Source organism: Salmo salar, chromosome ssa07, assembly GCF_905237065.1.
Source record: "Salmo salar chromosome ssa07, Ssal_v3.1, whole genome shotgun sequence".
Lineage (NCBI taxonomy): Eukaryota > Metazoa > Chordata > Actinopteri > Salmoniformes > Salmonidae > Salmo > Salmo salar.
This window is the reverse complement of record NC_059448.1, coordinates 31,214,113-31,230,066: the sequence shown is the minus strand read 5'-3', so window position 1 is coordinate 31,230,066 and position 15,954 is coordinate 31,214,113. Positions and strand designations below refer to the sequence as shown.

General features: G+C 43.9%; 1 protein-coding gene across 2 annotated transcripts in view; it reads left to right on the top strand.

Annotated features, from left to right (window-relative positions):
• si:dkey-183c6.8 (protein O-GlcNAcase) overlaps positions 1–15,954 on the top strand; it is a 50,815-nt gene that overhangs the window by 25,039 nt on the left and 9,822 nt on the right. For both annotated transcript variants that reach the window (XM_045721869.1, XM_045721868.1), the window contains exons 9-17: positions 219–305; positions 579–1,036; positions 1,689–1,863; positions 2,101–2,157; positions 2,307–2,392; positions 5,119–5,223; positions 5,386–5,477; positions 5,692–5,875; positions 6,056–6,212. In XM_045721869.1, coding sequence (XP_045577825.1) covers positions 219–305; positions 579–1,036; positions 1,689–1,863; positions 2,101–2,157; positions 2,307–2,392; positions 5,119–5,223; positions 5,386–5,477; positions 5,692–5,875; positions 6,056–6,212 — 1,401 coding nt within the window. The remainder of the gene's footprint in view (positions 1–218; positions 306–578; positions 1,037–1,688; positions 1,864–2,100; positions 2,158–2,306; positions 2,393–5,118; positions 5,224–5,385; positions 5,478–5,691; positions 5,876–6,055; positions 6,213–15,954) is intronic.

Genomic DNA, 15,954 nt, shown 5'->3' with positions numbered 1-15,954 from the left:
CATATGAGATGAGTAATGCAAGATATGTAAACATTATTAAAGTGGCATTATGAAAGTGACTAGTGATCCATTGGTGTTTGTTGTTTTGTGTGTGAGTGAATGTGTATTTCTCACCATAGTGTGTGTGTGTGTGTGTGTGTGTGTGTGTGTGTGTGTTTGTTCTTCACCATGGTTTGTGTGTTCCTAACCATGGTGTGTGTACATATATGTGTGTGTAGATGAGGAGTACCAGTACTGTCCAGAGATGGCGCTGTCTACTGCACTGCACGACTGGATGGAAGAGCTCAGCCAACCACTGCAGCCAGGTAGTGTGTGTGTGTGTGTGTGTGTGTGTGTGTGTGTGTGTGTGTGTGTGTGTGTGTGTGTGTGTGTGTGTGTGTGTCAGGTACTCAAGACACAGAAGCTTGATCTCAACTGTTCATCCTGATGTTGATGTGGATTCAGATCTGTGTCAATTCTAATTCTATCAATCTACTCATTCTAATTCTATAATTCTCATTTTAATTCTACTCAATTTAATTCTATACTTCTCATTGTAATTCTATAATTCCAGTTCTATATGTGTGACTTCTCCACAGGTCGCCAGAGCAGACAGGCAGACCAGAGGTCATTGGGTCAAAGGTCAGGGACCCTAGAGAGTGAAAACTGTCACCCCACCACCAGAGAAGGTCGCCCCAAACCCCCTAGAGAACCTCCGCAGGGGGACAGCCCTCCCCCCTCCAGCCCTGAGGGAGAGGAAGGGGTGAGGAGGGGGGAGAAAGAAGGGAGGAGTGAGGGAGGAGACGGAGAGGAGAGAGGGAAGAAACTCCACAACAACCAGTTCCGACAAGGGCCAGGCCAGCCAAGGGGTTCAGGGGGGGTGCTGTGTGTTGGGAAGGCTCCTCTAAGCGAGTCCCAAATCCGGCTGCTGGTAGGTCTCCACTACCTTCCCCATGAGCACGGCCCGTCAGCCCAGAGACTGTTACAGGACCTCACCTGGCTCAAAGAACACTGCCACCTGGTCAGCGCTAACGACAAGAAGGGACCGCCGCAAAAGGTCTGTGTGTTTGTGTGTGCCCATTTACTGTATCTGTGATGGCATCTCAACTTTGTGTGTGTATGTACAGTATGTCAAAAAATAACTTTGTATTTGTGGCGCAGCGGTCTAAGGCACTGCATCTCAGTGCTAGAAGCGTCACTACAGACACGGTCTGTAGGCTGTAGATACAGCCTGGTTCGGATCCAGGCTGTATCACAACTGGCCGTGATTGGGAGTCCCATAGGGCGGCACACAATTGGCCCAGCGTCGTTGTAAATAAGAACTAACTTAACTTCTTAACTGACTTGCCTGGTTAAATAAAGGATAAAAAAATCTAAAATAATTGGTCACATGCATTGCAAACAACAGGTGTAGACTAACAGTGATGCTTACTGATGGGGCGTTCCCAACAATGCAGAGAGAAAAATAGAAAATAATAGAAAGATAATAACACTGGGAATAAATACAATGAGTAACGATAACATGGCTATATACACGGTATACCAGTACCGAGTCGATGTGCAAGGGTACTAGGTAATGTGTGCACGAGTGTGTGCGCCTGCGTGTGTGTGTCTGCATGCTTGTGTGTGTGTGCATTCATGTGTGTGTGTGTGTGTGTGTGTGTGTGTGTGTGTGTGTGTGTGTGTGTGTGTGTGTGTGTGTGTTGCAGGCGGAGGAGTGGCGTGGCCGAGCGGCCGGTTTCCTAGGTGTGTGTGAGGAGATTGCAGCGCTGCACAGTAGTGTAGTGAGAGGAGTGAGCAAGGCCGTGCTGTATGACCTTTACCCTTACGTATGGGACCTCAGAAACACTGCACTGGTGGCCAAGGCCTTCATCTGCTGGCTCGGTGAGTAGTGTGTGAGTAGTGTGTGAGTAGTGTGTGAGTAGTGTGTGAGTAGTGTGTGAGTAGTGTGTGTGTGTGTGTGTGTGTGTGTGTGTGTGTGTGTGTGTGTGTGTGTGTGTGTGTGTGAGAGATTAAGAACAGAAAAACATTTCAACTTGGATAAAGCATACACTGTAAGATTTACTTTTCTCTCCACCTCTCCCTTTATCTGTCCTCCCCCCTTTTCTCTTTCTGTCTAAGATGGGCGTGTGTTGAGTGACAGCTCTCCATTGGGTTCCTGGAGGAACTGCTTCCACTGTGAGTAGAGGTGACCCCTCAACCCTGACCCCTCCACTGCCTCTGACCCCTGATCCTTCAACCCTGAAACCTCATTGGGTCGTTATGGAATTGGGCATGGTCTTCCTTAAATGCTGTGTGATTGACAGGTGGGTTCTCATCTCTGATAGGGTGCGGGACGACCACGGGGGCAGAGTTACTGGGGGTGGAGTCAGAACCCTGGGTGTTCAAAGGGGGAGTGTCCGGAGAGTTGCAGGTAGGACAGTGTGTGTGTGTGAAACAAATCTTATGTCACATGAACGTGTTTAGCAGATGTTATTGTGGGTGTAGCAAAATGCTTGTGTTTCTAGCTCCAACAGTACAGTCATATCTAACAATACACACAATCTAAAGTAAAGGAATGGAATTAAGAATGTATAAATATTTGGATGAGCAATGTCAGAGCGGCATAGACTAAGATTCAGTGAAATAGGATACAGTTTATACATATGAGATGACTGATGCAAAATATGTAAACATTAAAGTGGCCAGTGATTTCAAGTCTATGTATATAGGTCAGCAGCCTCTAATGTGCTAGTGATGGCTATTTAACAGTCTGATGGCCTTGACATAGAAGCTGTTTTTCAGTCTCTCGGTCCCAGTTTTGATGCACCTGTACTGACCTCGCATTCTGGATGATAGCAGGGTGAACAGGTAGTGGCTCGGGTGGTTGTTGTCCTTGATGATCTTTTTGGCCTTCCTGTGACATCGGGTGCTGTAGGGCAGGTAGCTTGCCCCCGGTGATGTGTTGGGCAGACTGCACCACCCTCTGGAGAGCCCTGTGGTTGCGTGCGTTGCTTTTGCCATACCAGGTGGTGATACAGCGCGACTGGATGCTCTCAATTGTGCATCAGTAAAAGTTTTAGGGTTTTAGGTCAAAATTCTTCAGCCTCCTGTTTTATTTTATATATTTTTTTTTTACCTTTATTTAAGTAGGCAAATCAGTTAAGAACAAATTCATATTTACAATGAGGCCTACACCGGCGAAACCCGGATGACGCTGGGCCAATTGTGCGCCGCCATATGGGACTGCCAATCACAGCCGGTTGTGATACAGCCTTCTTCACCACACTGTCTGTGTGGGTGGACCATTTCAGTTTGTCAGTGATGTGTAAGCCGAGGAACTTGAAGCTTTCCACCTTCTACACTGTGGTCCCGTTGATGTGGATGGAGGGTGCTCCCTCTGCTGTTTCCGAAGTCCACGATTCACTCCTTAGTTTTGTTGCTGTTAGGTGAGAGGTCATTTTCCTGGCACCATACTCCCAGGTCTCGTCATTGTTGGTAATCAGGACTACGACTGTTGTGTCATCTGCAAACTCGATGATTGAGTTGGAGGCGTGCATGGCCACGCAGTCATGGGTGAACAGGGAGTACAGGAGAGGGCTGAGAACGCACCCTTGTGGGGCCCCAGTTTTGAGGATCAGCACAGTGGAGGTGTTGTTTCCTACCTTCACCACCTGGGAGTGGCCCGTCAGGAAGTCCAGGACCCAGTTGCACAGGGCGGGGTTCAGATCCAGTGCCTTGAGCTTAATGATGAGCTTGGAGGGTACTATGGTGTTGAATGCTGAGCTGTAGTCAATGAACAGCATTCTTACATACAGTAGGTATTCCTCTTGTCTAGATGTGATAGGGCTGTGTGCAATGCGATGGAGATTGCATCGTCTGTGGATCTATTGGGGCGGTGAGCAAATTGGGTCTAGGGTGTCAGGTAAGGTAATATGATCCTTGACTAGTCTCTCATAGCACTTCATGATGACAGAAGTGAGTGCTGCAGGCGATAGTCACTTTGTTCAGTTACCTTTGCTTTCTTGGGTACAGGAACAATGGTGGACATCTTGAAGCATGTGGGACTGGGATAGGGAGAGACTGAATATGTCCGTAAACACTCTAGCCAGCTGGTCTGCGCATGCTCTGAGGGCGTGGCTAGGGATGCTGTCTGGGTTGGCAGCCTTGCAAGGGTTTAACACGCTTAAATATCTTTCTCACGTCGGCCATGGCGAAGGAGAGCCCACATTCCTAGGTAGCAGGCCGCGTCGGTGCACTGTATTATCCTCGAAACGGGCGAAGAAGGTGTTTAGCTTCTCCGGGAAGCAAGACATCAGTGTCTGCGACGTGGCTGGTTTTCCCTTTGTAGTCTGTAATTGTCTGTAGACACTGCCACATATTTCTAGTGTCTGAGCCGTTGAATTGCGACTCCACTTTGTCTATATACTGATGTTTTGCCTGTTTGATTGCCTTACGGAGGGAATAACTACACTGTTTGTATTAGGCCATATTCCCAGTCACCTTGCCATGCGATGGTTCGCGCTTTCAGTTTTTGCAAATGCTGCCATCTATCCCCGGTTTCTGGTTAGGGTAGGTTTTAATTGTCACAGTGGGTACAACATCTCCTATACACTTTCTGATAAACTCAGTCACCATCTCAGTGTATTCGTCTATGTTGTTCTCGGAGGCTACCGGGAACATATCCCAGTCCGCGTGATCAAAACATTGCTGAAGCATGGATTCTGATTGGTCAGACCAGCGTTGAATAGTCCTTAGCACGGGTACTTCCTGTTTGAGTTTCTGCCTATAGGAAGGGAGGAGCAAAATGGAGTCGTGATTAGATTTGCCAAAGGGAGGGCGGGGGAGGGCCTTGTAGATATCCCGGAAGTTGGAGTAGCAGTGGTCAAGTGTTTTAGCAGCACGAGCACTACAGTCAATGTGTTGATAGAACTTCGGTAACGTTTTCCTCAAATTTGCTTTCTTAAAATCCCCAGCTACAATAAATGTGGCCTCAGGATGTGGTTTCCAGTTTGCAAAAAGTCCAGTCTGTGTGTATTATGTCGTTTAATGTAAGCGCATGTATAAGAACATGTATTCATTTAAAATACATTTATTTTCCATGTGTTGTGCCTTGCTTACTTTCACCAGCTTGTTTGACATTTTCTGTCTGTCCTACAGATGCTTCTCCCTATAGGCAGTAACAGTGAACTGTTCAGCCACCCTCCTCCTCTCTTCCCCACCTCACGACTCTACAACATACGACCCTACCACAACAAGGACAAGGTGAGAGGACATTTTCACACACACACACACACACACACACACACACACACACACACACACACACACGTCGTTCTGTCAGCTGACTGACTCTGTATTGTATGGTGACTTTGTGTGTATAGATTATTTTTGTTATATTATTGTGTTATACCTCCTGTCCCCTAGGTGGAGCTGTATCGTATGGTGCGCCAGCTTCAACAGAGAGCCCAGGGGAGCCCTGATTTCAGCCCAGCACATCCTGACCTCATCGGAGACAGGTGTGTGTGTGTGTGTGTGTGTGTGTGTATGTGTCTGTTCCTATGCTATGCTATGAGTCGAACCAAGCTGTACTGAGCTGGCTTTGTTACGCATGGTTCAGGTCGGCAGAATAGTGTGAAAAGGATATGCGTCTCTGAGCGTGCGAGCTCGAGGACAAATAATCAACAGTTTGTGTGCCTGTGTATTTATATGCGTGTGTGTGTGTGTCTGCAGGTGTCTGGGGCCCTGCCTGGCTTTGTGTCCTGAGTACAGCATGGTGCTGGAGGATGAGCTCGGTGTGTGTGGGAGTGTGTTGGGCGTTGTAGATGTTCGTTCCTTCGCCAAGCGCTGCCAGGCCTGCTGGATGCCCGCCATGAGGGATAAATACCCACCTCGCACCGGACATGCCAACTCACAGGTTAGAACAAACACACACATGCAGGTAAGGACACAAACATAACACACACACACATTCTCTCCCCATCCCTCTCTCTATCCCTCTCCCCATCTCTCTCTCTCCATCCCGTACTCCACCCCCCTCCCCATCCCTCTTTCTTATGTATTATCTAACTCCAGTTCCCCTCCTGTCCTGTATTAGGTGTTGCAGCAGATAGAGGAGGACCAAGGGGAATACCCAGACTCTCTTCTCTACCACTTTCCCTCCCAGCTCCGTCTGGACGCTTTGCCTGACCTGGTGGACGTCAGTGTGACCCGCTGCCTGCTAACCGCACTCCTCACTGCACTTAAAGCCAATGGTGAGTGTGTGTGTGTGGCGATGGGTTGAGTGAGTGTGGTGTGTGTAAGTGGACGTCAGTGTGAACCGCTGCCTGCTGACAGCTTTATTTACTGCACTGAAAGCCCACGGGGTGGGTGTGTGTGTGTTTGTGTGGTGTGCACGTGTGTGGATGAGTGTGGTGCATGCAGACATTGCCTTTTGAGGACAAATGTCTGTCCTCGACGGTTTAGGCCCAGGTATAAAAAGTTACAAGGATTTATGAAATTATTTATTGGTTATAGACTCCCCTACGTATATATTTGGACAGTGAAGCTAAAACTTATAATTTGGCTCTTTACTCCAGCATTTTGGATTTGAGATCAAATGTTTCATTTTAGCACCTTTTTATTTTAGGATATTTTCATACAAATCTGTTTTACTATTTAGAAATGGAAGCACTTTATGTATCTAGTCCCCCTATTCGGAGGTGTCATCAGTTCAAATTCACTTATGTAAGGGATAAATGCAGACATTCTGTACATTACTTTGGAAATAATGGACGACGTAGCGGAACGAGGTCGGAGCCAAGTCCCTTTGCGGAGTAAATTTTTCCAAGGTAATGTGCATAACGGAGGCGTTTGTCCCGCTTATACCACAGTTGGCAAAGAAGATAATACTAAAGCACACATTTAGGGGTAGAAATTAACATTTTGTGTTGATATTTACATTTTTAAAAGATAATTCATACTTCTTCATATTTTGGTTGCTAGAGAAACGACCCAGTCTTTTGATATTTATGGTCGCAACCCAGTTGTTCGTTCTATGTTCTGTTGCCATGCTCGGTGGAAACGTTCTTGTCCCTTGCTTCCTAGCTAGCCAACTAGCTACGGCTAACACAGTCACCTCTGCAGCCAGAATTACAGCGAAGTAGTTGCATTTGAGTTTGTTCAAGCTGTTTTCTATTGACATTAATTTGGATACATCCATAACAATGAGCTGATGATGCTTTGATTTTGCCTGGCAAAGCTAGAAAAGTTTGTCTTCTCTTCAGGACACTCAACACTGTTCATTATGAGGAGATCACTTTGCATATCAAACACTAGGCTAGAAGCTAGCTAAATAATTTGTTGCTAGCAAACCTGCCAATATGACTGCCAAATTAAAAAAAATACTAGTTGCTGAAAACAACTGGTCATACTAGAAACATTTGGGAGTATTTGACAGCAAAGTGCCACTTGCGTCATGACTGCAACAGTAGGGACCAGAGAAATTAATGTTCATCACTCACTATCTTAGATCATCAGATGCTCAAAAACAAATAAATGCTGGCTGCTATGTTTTTCAAATCAAATTGTATTGGTCACATACACCTGGTTAGCAGATGTTATTGAGAGTGGAGCGAAATGCTTATGCTTGTAGATCTGACAGTGCAGCAGTATCTAACAGGTAATATTAACAATTTAACAACAAAACGTAATACACACAATCTAGTAAAGGAATGTGATAAGAATATATAAGTATAAAATATATGGATGAGCAGTGACATAGCAGCTAAGATGCAATAATAGTAAAGAATAGATAGTGAAGGATACAGTATATACAGTTGAAGTCGGAAGTTTACATACACCTTAGCCAAATACATTTAAACTCAGTTTTTCACAATTTCTGACATTTAATCCTAGTAAAAATTCCCTGTTTTAGGTCAGTCAGGATCAACACTTTATTTTAAGAATGTGAAATTTCAGAATAATAGTAGAGAGAATGATTTATTTCAGCTTTTATTTCTTTCATCACATTCCAAGTGGGTCAGAAGTTTACATGCACTCAATTAGTATTTGGTAGCATTGCCTTTAAATTGTTTAACTTGGGTCAAACGTTTCAGGTAGCCTTCCACAAGCTTCCCACAATAAGTTGGGTGAATTTTGGCCCATTCCTCCTGACAGAGCTGGTGTAACGGAGTCAGATTTGTTGGCCTCCTTGCTCGCACATGCTTTTTCAGTTCTGCCCACACATTTTCTATGGGATTGAGGTCAGAACCATCCCATTGATGGCCACTCCAATACCTTGACTTTGTTGTCTTTAAGCCATTTTGCCACAACTTTGGAAGTATGCTTGGTGGTCATTGTCCATTTGGAAGACCCATTTGCGACCAGGCTTTAACTTCCTGACTGATGTCTTGAGATGTTGCTTCAATATATCCACATAATTTTCCTGCCTCATGATGCCATCTATTTTGTGTAGTGCACCCTCCTGCAGCAAAGCAACATGATGCTGCCACCCAAGTGCTTCACGGTTGGGTTGGTGTTCTTCAGGCTTGCAAGCCTCCCCCTTTTTCCTCCAAACATAACGATGGTGATTATGACAAACAGTTATATTTTTGTTTCATCAGATCAGACATTTCTACAAAAAGTATGATCTTTATCCCAATGTGCAGTTGCAAACCATAGTCTGGCTTTTCTATTATGTCGATATAGGACTCGTTTTACTGTGGCTATAGATACTTTTGTACCTGTACAATGTTTTTTCTTGGCTGATTTCTTTTGATTTTCCCATGATGTCAAACAAAGAGGCACTGAGTTTGAAGGTTGGCCTTCAAATACATCCACAGGTACACCTTCTTAGCCTATCAGAAGCTTCTAAAGCGATGACATCATTTTCTGGAATTTTTAAAGCTTTTTTAAGGCACACTCAACTTAGTGTATGTAAACTTCTGACCCACTGGAATTGTGATACAGTGAATTATAAGTGAAATAATCTGTCTGTTAACAATTGTTGGAAAAAGTACTTGTGTCATGCACAAAGTAGATGTCCTAACCGACTTGCCAAAACTGTAGTTTGTTTACAAGAAATTTGTGGAGTGGTTGAAAAACGAGTTTTAATGACTCCCACCTAAGTGTATGTAAACTTCCGACTTCAACTGTACATATGAGGTGAGTAATGCGAGATATGTAAACATTCTTACAGTGGCATAATTAAAGTGACATGTGTTCCATTTATTAAAGTGGCCAATGATATCAAGTCTGTAGGTAGGCAGCCACCTCTCTGTGCTAGTGGTGGCTGTTTAACAATCTGATGGCCTTGAGATAGAAGCTGTTTTTCCATCTCTCTGTCCCAGCTTTGATGCACCTGTACTGACCTCGCCTTCTGGATGGAAGCGGGGTGAACAGGTAGTGGCTCAGGTGGTTATTGTCCTTGATAATTTTTTTTGCCTTCCTGTGACATCGGGTGTTGTAGGTGCCCTGGAGGGCAGGTAGTTTGCCCCCAGAGATGCATTGTGCAGACCGCACCACCCTCTGAAGAGCCCTGCGGTTGTGGGCATTGCAGTTGCCGTGCCAGGTGGTGATACAGCCCGACAGGATGTGGATAGGGGGGTGCTCCCTTTGCTGTTTCCTGAAGTCCACGATCATCTCTTTTGTTTTGCTGACATTGAGTGAAAGGTTATTTTCCTGACCACACTCCGAGGGCCCTCACCTCCTCCCTATAGGCTGTCTCGTCGTTGTTGGTAATCAAGTCTACCACTGTTGTGTCGTCTGCAAACTTGATGATTGAGTTGGAGACGTGCATGGCCACGCAGTCGTGGGTGAACATGGAGTACAGGAGGGGGCTGAGAACGCTCCCTTGTGGGGCCCCATTGTTGAGGATCAGCGGAGTGTAGATGTTGTTTCCTACCTTCACCACCTGGGGGTGGTCCTTCAGGATGTCCAGGACCCAGTTGCACAGGGCGGGGTCGAGACCCTGGGTCTCAAGCTTAATGATGAGTTTGCAGGGTACTATGGTGTTGAATGCTGAGCTGTAGTCAATAAATTGCATTCTTATGTAGGTATTCCTCTTGTCCAGATGAGATTGTGCAGTGTGATGACGATTGCATTGTCTGTGGACCTAATGGTGCGGTGGGCAAATTGGAGTGGGTTTAGGGTGACAGGTAGGGTGGAGGTGATATGATCCTTGACTAGTCTCTCAAAGCACTTCATGGTGACAGAAGTGAGTGCTACGGGGCGATAGTCATTTAGTTCCGTTACCTTAGCTTTCTTGTAAACAGGAGCAATGGTGGCCATCTTGAAGCATGTTGGGACAGCAGACTGGGATAGGGATTGATTGAATGTGTCCGTAAACACACCAGCCAGCTGGTCTGCGCATGCTCTGAGGACGTGGCTAGGGATGTTGTCTGGGTTGGCAGCCTTGCGAGGGTTAACGTTTAAATGTTTTACTCACGTAAGGCCACGAATCGGGTTTCCTCGTAGGACCTGCATTTCTGCAGTTGTTGGTTTAGATCTCTGTAACTTTAAAGCAAGTGCAGTCTGCATGAGTAGGCGCATATTGCATCATGATTGCAAGGTGTCCCGATATCTTTTCCAACTATCTGGTTTTAATGTCCATGGCTACAATGCATTCTAGAAATCAGAATGAGTTTTCAACAATGCTGTGTGATGGGTTCTGACTTCGAAACTAGAAATATTGTTAATCATCAGGTATCCTATGGAAATCAGAAGTGCCACACTCTTGTTTCTACACCAGAAGTTGATGGTTATGTGTAAGGATCAAGACAAGAGACCGAGGACAACCATCATCCAGTTCACCAACAGTTCTACACGGGATTTTCTCTGGAGGCGAGTGAAGAATTGTGAATTCCTCATCAAGCAAAAATTGAGGTTCATGAGGATCTGACCTCAGCGGACAAAGTGACAAGAGAGAAACTGTAGCCGATGGTGGCTGCAGCTCGAAAAGCAGGGAATTAGTTTTTAATTTTTTTAATTTAAATCGGTGCAAGAGTGATCGTCGATGGGAAAGAAATGCGGCCAAATCAGAACATTTGAGAGAGCCAGAGTCTAACTCGGACACAACTGGCAGGCCAAAAAAACTGCCTAATTGCCAGGTGAAAAGCTGCCTTTTTATTATAAAAAAATGTACACAAACACTTGAATGAGAAAAGGCTGACCTGAGAACTGGTAAACTAAACACTAACTCTAGGTGAATAACTGCTTATTGTAAAGTCTACACAATGTCTCCCCCTTGTGGGAGTAAGAATTCTTTGGTAACTTTATGACCTGTATTTGTTTGTTTTTGTTGGAGAGGATAATGGGATGGAAATCCTTTTGAGTTACATATCCTTAGGAAAAGCTTATATTAGCTTGGTTGAAGTTTGTCTTTATCTCTTTGTTCAATTAATGTCAGGGGTATTCGTAATTTACTCAAATGTAAGACTATTTTCCTGTATTGCAAACGGTTTAATGCAAACTTTTACTTTCTACAAGACTCATGCATGTTCTTCCGATCTATCTTTTTGGTAAAATCAATGGGGTAACGATATCTGGTTATCTGGCAACAACCAGTCTGCAGGTGTAGCAGTTTTAAGAGGTGCATTTAAAGGGAAGGTCATCAGTAGTAAGACTCACCACTCTGGACGTTGGTTAATTTTGACAGTGAATTTCAACAGTGAAACGTTTTTATTAGGGAATATTTATGCATCCAACAACAAACAAAACAACAGGATATTATTTCAAGAATTTGAAGAGTTATAGGTGTATTTCAGGATATCAAAATTATCTTAGGTGGAGATTTTAATTCTGTATCTAATGTGATGACTGACAGATATCCCCCTCCTAACAGATCCAGCATTGTTAATCCTGAGTTTAATAATCTATGTCTTGGTCTTGGATTAGTCATTCTGTGCTGTGCTCTTGCAGTTATCTTTGCAGGACAATCACTCTTAGGGAGAATAGCAACAGTGCTAAACTTTCTCCATTTATAGACAATTTGTCTTACCTTGGACTGATGAATATCAAGGCTTTTATCGATACTTTTATAACCCTTTGCAGCTTTATGCAAGTCAACAATTCTTAATCTTAGGTCTTCTGAGATCTCTTTTGTTCAAGGCATGGTTCACATCAGGCAATTCTTCTTGTGAATAGCATACTCAAATGTTGTGAGTTTTTTATAGGGAAAGGCAGCTCTAACCAATATCTCCAATCTCGTGTCATTGATTGGACTCCAGGTTATCTGACTCCTGACTCCAATTAGCTTTTGGAGAAGTCATTAGCCTAGGGATTCACATACTGTTTCCAACCTACACTGTGAATGTTTAAATTATATTTTCAACATAGACAAGAAAAATACAATCATTTGTGTGTTATTAGTTTAGCCTCTCTAGGGTAGGGGGCAGTATTTGCACGGCCGGATAAAAAACGTACCCGATTTAATCTGGTTATTACTACTGCCCAGAAACTAGAATATGCATATAATTGTTTGATTTGGATAGAAAACACCCTAAAGTTTCTAAAACTGTTTGAATGGTGTCTGTGAGTATAACAGAACTCATATGGCAGGCAAAAACCTGAGAAGATTCCTTACAGGAAGTGCCCCCTCTGACCATTTCTTGGCCTTCTACACTCTCTTTATTGAAAACTGAGGATCTCTGCTGTAACGTGACACTTCCTACGGCTCCCTTAGGCTCTCAGAAGGCGGCAAAACGTTGAATGATGACTTTGGAGCCCCTGGCTGAAAAACAGTAGCGCATTTGGATAGTGGTCGATCAGAGAACAATGAGACTGGGGGCGCGTGCACGAGCCGACACCATGTTTTTATTTTTTCGTCTTTGAACGAAAACAGGGTTTCCCGGTCGGAATATTATCGCTTTTTTACGAGAAAAATCGCATAAAAATTGATTTTAAACAGCGGTTGACATGCTTCGAAGTACGTTAATGGAATATTTCGAATTTTTTTTGTCACAAAACGCGTCGTGTGCGTCACCCTTCGGATAGTGTCTTGAACGCACGAACAAAACAGAGGATATTTGAACATAACTATGGATTATTTTGAACCAAACCAACATTTGTTATTGAAGTAGAAGTCCTGGGAGTGCATTCTGACGAAGAACAGCAAAGGTAATCCAATTTTTCTTATAGTAAATCGGAGTTTGTTGAGGGCCAAACTTGGTGGGTGTCAAAATAGCTAGCACGTGATGGCGAGCTATCTACTCAGAATATTGCAAAATGTGCTTTTGCCCGAAAAGCTATTTTAAAATCGGACACCGCGATTGCATAAAGGAGTTCTGTATCTATAATTCTTAAAATAATTGTTATGTTTTTTGTGAACGTTTATCGTGAGTAATTTAGTAAATTCACCGGAAGTTTGCTAGTTCTGAACGTCACATGCTAATGTAAAAAGCTGGTTTTTGATATAAATATGAACTTGATTGAACAAAACATTCATGTATAACATAATGTCCTAGGAGTGTCATCTGATGAAGATCATCAAAGGTTAGTGCTGCATTTAGCTGTGGTTTGGGTTTATGTGACATTATATGCTAGCTTGAAAAATGGGTGTCTGATTATTTCTGGCTGTGTACTCTGCTGACATAATCTAATGTTTTGCTTTCGTTGTAAAGCCTTTTTGAAATCGGACAGTGTGGTTAGATTAACGAGAGTCTTGTCTTTAAAATGGTGTAAAATAGTCATATGTTTGAGAAGTTGAAGTCATAGCATTTCTAAGGTATTTGAATATTGTGCCACGGGATTCCACTGGCTGTTGAGTAGGTGGGACGCAAGCGTCCCACCTAGCCCATAGAGGTTAAGTAGGGGTTTTTCTCTTCCTGTTTTGTGGGTTATTCATTTTGAGTAGTGTGTTTTCCTCTCTGCGTCACGGTTTGTTGTTTTCGTTATTTCAAGTTTTGGTGTTTTGCATTACGTTTCACGGTTAAATAAATAATAATGTGGAACTACGAACACGCTGCGCTTTGGTCTGATCATTCAAACAGCTGTGACACTGTAATCTATGTAAACTTCTGACCCACTGTAATTGTGATCCAGTGAATTATAAGTGAAATAATCTGTCTGTAAACAATTCTTGGAAAAATGACTTGTGTCATGCACAAAGTAGATAAAATATGGTTTTGTCAAGTCAGTTAGTCAACAAGAAATGTGTGGAGTGGTTGAAAAATTTGTTTTAATAACTTCAACCTAGGTGTATGTAAACTTCCGACTTCAACTGTATTTTCAGGTCTCTCCAGAGATGTTCGATCAGGTTCAAGTCTGGGCTCTGGCTGGGCGACTCAATGACATTCAGAGACTTGTCCCGAAGCCACTCCTGCGCTGTCTTGGCTGTGTGCTTATGGTAGTTGTTCTGTTGGAAGGTGAACCTTCGCCCCAGTATTAAGTCCTGAGCGCTCTGGAGCAGGTTTTCATCAAGATCTCTGTACTTTTCAAAACATTCCATTACCGTACTTCGAAGCATGTCAAACGCTGTTTAAAATCAATTCCGACCGGGAAACCCTGTTTTCGTTCAAAGACGAAAAAATAAAAACATGGTGTCGGCTCGTGCACGCGCCCCCAGTCTCATTGTTCTCAGATCGACCACTATCCAAATGCGCTACTGTTTTTCAGCCATGGCCTGCAAAGTCACCATTCAACGTTCTGGCGCCTTCTGAGAGCCTATGGGAGCGTTAGAAAATGTCACGTTATGCCAGAGATCCCCTGTTTTGGATAGAGATGATCAAGGCCAAGAAATAGTCAGAGAGAGCGCTTCCTGTTTGGAATCTTCTCAGGTTTTGGCCTGCCAAATGAGTTCTGTTATACTCACAGACACCATTCAAACAGTTTTAGAAACTTTAGGGTGTTTTCTATCCAAATCAAACAATTATATGCATATTCTAGTTACTGGGCAGGAGTAGTAACCAGATTAAATCGGGTACGTTTTTATCCGGCCGTGCAAATACTGCCCCCTATCCCCAACAGGTTAAATATAATCTCTAATCAGGGGCAACGAGGATCAGCTGCCTCCAATTAGAGATCAACCCAAACAATCCCAACATAGAAATAGAAATGGAAAACATAGAACAACCCAAAACACCCCCTGTCACGCCCTGCCCTACTCTACTATAGAAAATGTCATCTTACTAGGGTCAGGACATGACATACAGCTCAGTGCCTCTTTGCTTGATATCATGGGAAAATCAAAAGAAATCAGCCAAGACCTCAGAAAAGAAATGTGTAGACCTCCACAAGTCTGGTTCATCCTTGGGAGCAATTTCCAAACGCCTGAAGGTACCACGTCCATCTGTACAAACAATAGTACGCAAGTATAAACACCATGGGACCATGTAGCCGTCATACCTCTCAGGAAGGAGGCGCGTTCTGTCTCCTACAGATGAACGTACTTTGGTGCGAAAAGTGCAAATCAATCGCAGAACAACAGCAAAGGACCTTGGGAAGATGCTAGAGGAAACGGGTACAAAGTATCTATATCCACAGTAAAACGAGTCCTATATCGACATAACATGAAAGGCCGCTCAGCAAGGAAGTAGCCACTGCTCCAAAACCGCCATAAAAAAGCCAGACTACGGTTTGCAACTGCACATGAGGACAAAGATCTTACTTTTTGGAGAAATGTCCTCTGGTCAGATGAAACAAAAATAGAACTGTTTGGCCATAATGACCATCATTATATTTGGAGGAAAAAGGGGGAGGCTTGCAAGCCTGAAGAACACCATCCCAACCGTGAAGCATGGGGGTGGCAGCATCATGTTGTGGGGGTGCTTTGCTGCAGGAGGGACTGGTGCACTTCACTAAATAGATGGCATCATGAGGCAGGAAAATTATGTGGATATATTGAAGCAACATCTCAAGACATCAGTCAGGAAGTTAAAGCTTGGTTGCAAATGGGTCTTCCAAATGGACAATGACCCCAAGCATACTTCCAAAGTTGTGGCAAAATGGCTTAAGGACAACAAAGTCAAGGCCATCACAAAGCCCTGACCTCAATCCCATAGAAAATGTGTGGGCAGAACT